Here is a 7,624-nt window from a genome sequence, read left to right as displayed (position 1 = left end):
GGGTCACATCCTTTGGAGAAGTGGGCTCAGGTGTCTATGTCAAAGCAATCAATGGCTTCCTTTTTTTTTTTTTAGCTTTCAGTGGTTATTACACTTTATCACTTAGTAGACTTCCTTTCCTTAGAATAAAAAATGACCTTTGCTTCTTTGATAGAGAACAGGCTTTGATTTCTTCGCCCATTCTAATTTAGGAGGGGATGTTGTCTAGTAGTGGTTGAGTCCCATTGAATTCAATCCATTTGTGCATTATTGCTTCTCAATAATTGGAAGAGAAAGACAGTTAGTGTGATGGAGAGAGCGTGGTTATTGGAATCAGAGATCTGGGTTTGAATGCTGGCTCCATCATGTAAGAGCTCTGAGCATGGTCAAATTCTCAGAGGCTTGGGGTCTTTATCTACAAACCCTGCAGGGTTTTGTGAGGACTGAAAGAGATAACGTATATGAGGTGCTTAGCACAGTGGGTGCTCAGCAAGCAGGAGCCATTCCAGTAACAGCCATACTGTGTGTAAGCACAAGGTACAGTCCTCACGCTGCGTAGGTGCTCCCAAGATGTTAGCTTCCTTAACATTCTGTGAACATTGAGTACTAGCAGAGATGGAGCCTGAGAGGCTTCCTGAAGCTCCCACTAGGAAGAGGCTGGAATTGCCTCCATCTGGTTTGGATGAAATGGCTAAGAGACCTTGAACTGGATCGCCTCATTAGCCTTTTTGATCTCAGCTTCCAGGATTCCCTACCCAGCAGTCTAGTTTCTAAGTGGGCTACTTTAGATGGCTTGTCTCACAGAGTCCTTACTGGGTATGAGCTGGATGAGGCACAGACCTTACCTCGTTTAGGACAAATAGGCACAGAAGTGCTCCCAACTCTGGGGGACAGGGTACAGCTGTCACTCTAACTCAACACCCTGTGAGTAAGCACTGCTGTTGGCAAGGTAATGGGTTGGTCACTTTGAAGCTCTTACTTGACCAACCAGCACGACTGGTGAGGAGTCCCGACTTAACAAGAAGCCAGAGTAAAACATTTTATGAGGTAAAGAACTTGTGTGAGGTGGCTAAAAAGCAAATGGAAAAGTTGGTAAACAGGGTAAAAAGGGGGTAATGCAGCGCGTGGTTGCCACACCCACTGCTGACAGAATATAAAGCCCTGGGAGAGGACCAAGGCTTACACCCGAGAAAAGGAATCAGGCTTTGAAACTGACCTTCAGAGCTCCGCTCCCTCCCAGCACCATGCCTTACAACTGCTGCCTGCCCAACCTGAGCTGCCGCTCCAGCTGCCCCTCCCGGCCCTGCGTGGCCCCCAGCTGCCATAACATCCCCCTGCCCGGGGCCTGCAACATCCCCGCCAATGTGGGCAACTGTGGCTGGTTCTGCGAGGGCTCCTTCAACGGCAGCGAGAAGGAGACCATGCAGTTCCTGAATGACCGCCTGGCCAGCTACCTGGAGAAGGTGCGCCAGCTGGAGCGGGAGAATGCAGAGCTGGAGTGCCTCATCCGGGAGCGGTGCCAGCAGCAGGAGCCCTTGATGTGCCCCAGCTACCAGTCCTACTTCCGGACCATCGAGGAGCTCCAGCAGAAGGTGAGCGGGCACCACGCTGTCGATTTAATTGAATTATTTATCCAAATTTAACATATCCACTTCTGAACGGATCTAAGACTGTTCACAGCCAATGTGGAGAATGATAAAGACATAGACTTCACCAGCTTTGGTTGGCATTATCCAGTAGTCTTAGAAAACCTATTTGGGAAGCCCCACATGGGAAGGAGACAGATTGGGGAGAGGGTAAGGCCTTAGGCCCAAATTCATCAGATCAATCTTATATTGCTTCTTACCCAGAGCTAGAATATCTAATTCTTTAGTTCTCTTGTGATATCCTGGTCTTGTTTTCAGAGCCTACAGCATTAAAAAAAAAATGTGTGCACCTGAATTATTTCTCAGAGCTAGGAATTTCCTTAGTGAGTTCTCAAACATTTAAAGCCTTTCAAAGATGCAGTAAGAGGCTCTGTAAAAAAAAAAAAAAAAGCAAAAGAACCATTGACTCCAGAAGCCTCATTATTAGGTACAGACACTGTACTGTCCACTGGAGCATGAACACAACTGAGAATTCAGGGCCAGCAATGTAGTAGAAGTCGAGATAAGTAAAGGGTGAGCATAGAGGTGGCACTTAATACATGGTATAAATCCGGGAGGGCTTCCTAGAAGAGGCACTATCTGAGCAGGATTTGAAATCTGAACAGGAATTTATATCAATTGCACAAGCCCTTGATTGTCAGCGGGGACTGACTGTCCACTGTCCTGTGGTTCTGGCAGAGTGAATGCCAGGAAAGGACCATGTGATTTGAAGAGCATGCATTCATTTCCCCACATTCAGTGGGTACTAGGTACAGTGTTGGAGCAAGGGATGAAATACTGAGTAGTCCCTTTCCTTTAGGAGGTTACAGTCTAATAGGGGAGAGAGATGTGGAAATGAATGGCCATGGTGAAGGTGATGAGAAGTAACTGTCTACAGGCAAAATACTGTGAGAGTGCTTTGAAGAAGTGACCCCCTGCAGGAGCTGGGGAATGAGGGGTAATGTGGGCTATACAAGGGGTCTTTGTAGGTGGGGGAGGGCACCCCAGGGCAACCCAGGCAGAGGGAGAAGCTTTGTGCAAAAGCCTTGTCTAGGGCAACATGATGGGAGAGTGGGCTGAGGTCATCAGGGCTGGAATAAGTGGGTATGAGTGTAGGCTAACCAGCTTGGCCTGGTGTGCCTGGGATTTTTCTGGGTTTAGCATCCTAAAAACCCCCTAGTCCTAAGCAAAGTGGGACACTGGTCCCCCTATCTTAGGCTTGGCACCCAGTATACTCAGTTCCTACAGGAAGCCAGAGACAGACCAAGAAGAGAAGAATTCATGACAGAAGGCACATTTTCCTTGGCTGTTTTAGTTTTGAAACGATCAGTTCTATGAATCCTCTTTTTATCCCCAAACTGAAATCGGAGAAGACTCAAAGCTATTGGGAAGAAATATGGCTGGAAGAAAATAGCTTTTCGTGTTAAGGCACAAGGCACCCCTTCTCAGTGTAACTCCTTTCACGATTAATCCTGTCTCCAGATCCTGTGCACCAAGGCGGAGAATACCAGGCTGGTGGTGCAGATTGACAACGCCAAGCTGGCTGCGGATGACTTCAGAACCAAGTAAGAGCTTTCTAATGATCAGAGCTGTCTGGTGAGGGACTGGCCCAAGATTAAATTGATGGACTATGTCCTGGGAGCACACAAGCAGAAGCTGTCTGGGTGCTATTGGGAGGATTCTTGCATTGAGTTCATTAGGTTAAATGTCAGTTAAAGTCTCCTCCCTGAATACTAGGATTCTATATTTTAAGTTTAGTTTGGAGGAGTGCACCTATTCTTTCTCTTTTTCAACTTAATGTGTGGACCAAGTTGAAAAGTGAATTTCACACCAGTTTCTTAGTACAGATTAGTCACAATCAGCTCATCGGAAAAAAGTAATTAAACCTCAAAAATAGGAGGCAAAATCCATTTCAGAGAATCAATAAATTTTTCTAGGTGTGGCCATTACAATCATAAGAATCCTTTGCATTTGTATGGGACTTTACAGTCGACAATGTAGTTTTACCTATGCCATTTCTTTTTCTTCTTTTTTAATTATTATTATGTTTCAGGTGTACAAAACAATGTAATAGTTAAACATCTCACCCCTCACAAAGTGATAACCCCCCCCCTCCCAATCTATTGCCCCTCTGACATCATATATATCTGTTACAATTCCATTAACTCTATTCCCTATGCTGTGCTCCATATCCCATGACTATATACATATTAGATTATAGTTGATATACAATATTATTCAGCCATTTCTTCATCTTTAGTCCAAGCCAATGAAGTGTTAGTGTGGTTTGCATTTTATAAATAAGGAAATCAAGCCTCAGAGAGATTAAGGAATTTACCCACAGTCATAATGGCAAGGCTGAATCTGACTTCTAGTTCAGAGCTTCTCTTGCCACACCAGACTGATTCTCAGGGTGGTTGGAAAGAAGGGCGAGACAATACGAAGAGCAGGCTTACAAAGTTTACTGACTCACTTAAGAAGGCAAGATGACAGGACTTGGTTGACAGCAACCCATGAATGGGATTCTTAGAACAAATGCAGTTACTATTAGATTAGAACTGGGGATAGGCACTCCATCAATACCCTCTCTGTGGACCTCAGGGAAGAAATGGTTCTGTTTACTTAGATTGTGATGTTTTTTTTTTTCCTTTCATATACTTTGAAAAAATTCAAAATATAATGAATCTGACTAGGTCAGCCAAGTAAGCCTGGGACACATTCTTCCACTGTGACCTTCTTTGACCTTTGGCTGTGTGTGCAGGTACGAGACGGAGCTGGGCTTGCGGCAGCTGGTGGAGTCGGACATCAACAGCCTGCGCAGGATCCTGGACGAGCTGACCCTGTGCAAGTCCGACCTGGAGGCCCAGGTGGAGTCCCTGAAGGAGGAGCTGCTCTGCCTTAAGCAGAACCACGAGCAGGTGAGGGAGTCCCAGCCGCCAATACGCTCATATTGAGAGTTCCATAACTCCCCTGATCAGGTTAAGGTAGGTCTTTGCTAAGCTCCCTAGAGCTAACACAACAGTTTGCTGGTTGCTCAAGACACGCTTGGGGATTGTTGGCGCATGAATTATAGGCCTCCATTTTAATTTATTTTTTACCGAAATGAGTGTAGTCAGCTGACCTATGTCCACTTGGGGCCAGACCTGGGACTAAAAGTCCACACAAATACTTTCTACTATTTGATAATATCTGCTATTTTTTCAATAGATGCCAAATGAATGACTAAGACTGGACAGAGATAGCATACTTCCTTGTATTATGTATCACCTAGATATGAGAACCCTAGCTCAATGGATGGATGGATGGATGGATGAATGCATGGGGAAAATGGTAGAAGTGAAGGAATCCAAATAATGGTTGATTCAGGCCTCATGGTCAAATGTAATTCCAGGAAACCAGATACATGTCTTAAACATTAGATGTTTTGATGAAGAGGAAACAACCCCTAATGGTCAGTATCAGATGGTAGACGATATGAAATCCATGAGAGGAGTTAAACCTGGTTTCTCTATATTTAAGTAGCAACAATTATAAGCCAGTTATCCTGCTAAGCTTATCATTGAGCAAAGAGAAAATCAAAAAGAAATGATAGAATCTTGGAGTGGGAAGAAGCATTAGTATCATTTCATTAAGCAGCCTCATGACACTGAAGAGGAAGGACTCAGACAGGAGGCCTAAATCACAAGAGTTAACTTAGCTGGGTTATACATCAATTAGCCTTCAGCTCAGGAATCCTATATTTTGGTGCAATCCTCTTCCCACCACACTGAACTCTCTCAAAGAGAATTTATTTATAGACTCTTTCAGTAAGTTCATTTCTTTCCCTTCCTCCATCAGGAAGTCAACACCCTGCGTTGCCAGATTGGGGACCGCCTCAACGTGGAGGTGGACGCTGCCCCCACGGTGGACCTGAACCGCGTGCTCAATGAGACCAGGTGTCAGTATGAGGCCCTGGTGGAGACCAACCGCAGGGACGTGGAGGAATGGTACAACACCCAGGTGGGCACCTCAGCACCTCAGCACATGGCCACTCAGGACCCCCGGGGCTCCTAAGGCAGGATCTGATCCTATTTCTCCATCTGGTGTTTCAGACTCAGGAGCTGAACAAGCAGGTGGTGTCCAGCTCGGAGCAGCTGCAGACCTGCCAGGCAGAGATCATTGAGCTGAGACGCACGGTCAATGCCCTGGAGATCGAGCTGCAGGCCCAGCACAACCTGGTGGGTGTGGTGCAGACCTCCCAGTGAGAAATGTGAGGTGGGGACTCCGAGTCCCTGGGGTGCCCATGGGCCTTACTCTCCTGAACTCTTGAAGCTTTGGCTTCTCTGGAACCCTATGGAGAAACCCGGTGAAGGAGCTGCTCTGTGACATCTTGTGTCTTCCCCACACAGAGGGACTCTCTGGAGAACACGCTGACAGAGACGGAGGCCCGCTACAGCTCCCAGCTGTCCCAGATGCAGTGCATGATCACCAACGTGGAGTCCCAGCTGGCCGAGATCAGGGGCGACCTGGAGCGACAGAACCAGGAGTACCAGGTGCTGCTGGACGTCCGGGCGCGGCTGGAGTGTGAGATTAACACGTATCGGGGCCTGCTGGAGAGCGAGGATTGCAAGTGAGTACCCAGCAGGCAGCATCCCTGCAAAACACATGCACTGGAGGACGTAAGAGAGACCTTGCAGGTCATGTTTCAGATGCCAATATGCCTGTAGAGACCAGAGTTTTATATTACAGCAGTGGGAAGTGGAGGGGATTTGTTGATACCATTACCTGGCCTAAAAGTATTTTCTGGTCCAAAAGATACTTGAGAGACTTGACTATTTTCCCCACTTTTGTGTCTTTGGATGCTGATGGGTAAATAAAGCTTTGTACCTTCAGGGTTGGCTGTCACAGCAAAAGGGAAAACAAGGCTGTAACAACCATCATGTATATTGAATAGTGCTTTTGGATTTAACCTAAACACTCAAATCCATTGTTTCATGGATCCTAGTTGGACCCATATCAGGCAAGCAGAATGGGGGTCAGTATAAGCATCGTATAGATGGGCATTTGAACATCAAAACACGACTCAATAACTCATAGGGTCCAGCGCTTGTCACCTAACACAGTATTTTCATGAACAGTCTTTTGGACTTTCCACATTTCTGTATGGTAGGTCTTACTGATCCTGTCTTATGCGGGGAAGCCAAAGCCTTGAGGGATGAAGTGACTTCCCCAGGACTCCAGGGTTGGAGAGCGAGGGCTGGGATTGAGCCTCGAGTCATTGCTTTTTTCTTCCACCATCTCTGACCTTGTAGGAGCGATCAGAACAGGCTTGGCTTTCTGACACCTCCGAGAACGGATGCTGCTTGTTCCTACATCTCCTTGGGTTGAATCCCCTCCTCAATTGTTTTTATTATTCCTCTTATGCTGACAAGCTAATGATTCTGTGTCCTAGGCTCCCCTGCAACCCCTGTGCCACAACCAACGCGTGTGACAAGCCCATCGGGCCCTGCATCACCAATCCCTGTGCCCCTTGTGGCCCCCGCATCCGCTGTGCGCCCTGCAGCACCTTTGGGTGCTAGACCTCCCGGGGCCAGCAGGAGGACTGCATGAAGACAGAAGGACCACCAACTGACCAGCCCTGCTTCTCTGCCAACCATCACCACAGGACCCCACCCCAGGCATCACCATAGATCATGGTCTGGAAGAAGAATAAATACTCAGGCTTGGCTCTAAGCCCAGGCCTGCCTGAACCTTTTCATTGAAGGTCACTCTCCTGTACTTATTCTGTGACCTGTGGTCTGACAGGTTTGGGCCGTGAACGTGTAATCTGAGGTGTTATCTGGTTCTCTCTGTTGCTTGTTTGACTTTTCTGCACCTCCCCAAATCCCTGTGCACATCTCCTAATAAACTTTCCTCTTGCAAAGCAAAGATAATTTGTATTCATTCTTTTCCAAGTGTTTGCTCTATATGTGTATGCTCCTTGTAAAACCACTTGAAAGCATAAGCGGATTGTGTAGTTTAATCTTCTAAAAGGTCTTGTC

General features: G+C 46.7%; 1 protein-coding gene across 1 annotated transcript; it reads left to right on the top strand.

The window, feature by feature from the left end:
- The first annotated feature begins 1,179 nt into the window (after nucleotides 1-1,179).
- On the top strand, nucleotides 1,180-7,162 carry LOC109395738 (keratin, type I cuticular Ha3-I). Its single transcript, XM_019667005.1, has 7 exons — nucleotides 1,180-1,571; nucleotides 3,087-3,169; nucleotides 4,366-4,522; nucleotides 5,442-5,603; nucleotides 5,696-5,821; nucleotides 5,993-6,213; nucleotides 7,036-7,162. Exons 1-7 carry the CDS (start codon nucleotides 1,224-1,226, stop codon nucleotides 7,160-7,162), a joined length of 1,224 nt encoding a protein of 407 aa, XP_019522550.1. The 5' UTR covers nucleotides 1,180-1,223.
- Nucleotides 7,163-7,624: the final 462 nt, after the last annotated feature.

Source organism: Hipposideros armiger, unplaced genomic scaffold (assembly GCF_001890085.2).
Source record: "Hipposideros armiger isolate ML-2016 unplaced genomic scaffold, ASM189008v1 scaffold_482, whole genome shotgun sequence".
NCBI lineage: Eukaryota > Metazoa > Chordata > Mammalia > Chiroptera > Hipposideridae > Hipposideros > Hipposideros armiger.
Note: the sequence above shows the minus strand (reverse complement) of the source record. Positions and strands in the feature narration are given on the sequence as shown.

Bases quoted from the DNA above. Each gene is read 5' to 3' on its own strand.
- LOC109395738 (XM_019667005.1), top strand. From the start codon at position 1,224: ATGCCTTACAACTGCTGCCTGCCCAACCTGAGCTGCCGCTCCAGCTGC. The intron at 5,604-5,695 runs GTGGGCACCTCA...CTGGTGTTTCAG, and splicing joins AGGAATGGTACAACACCCAG to ACTCAGGAGCTGAACAAGCA. The intron at 5,822-5,992 runs GTGGGTGTGGTG...TTCCCCACACAG, and splicing joins TGCAGGCCCAGCACAACCTG to AGGGACTCTCTGGAGAACAC.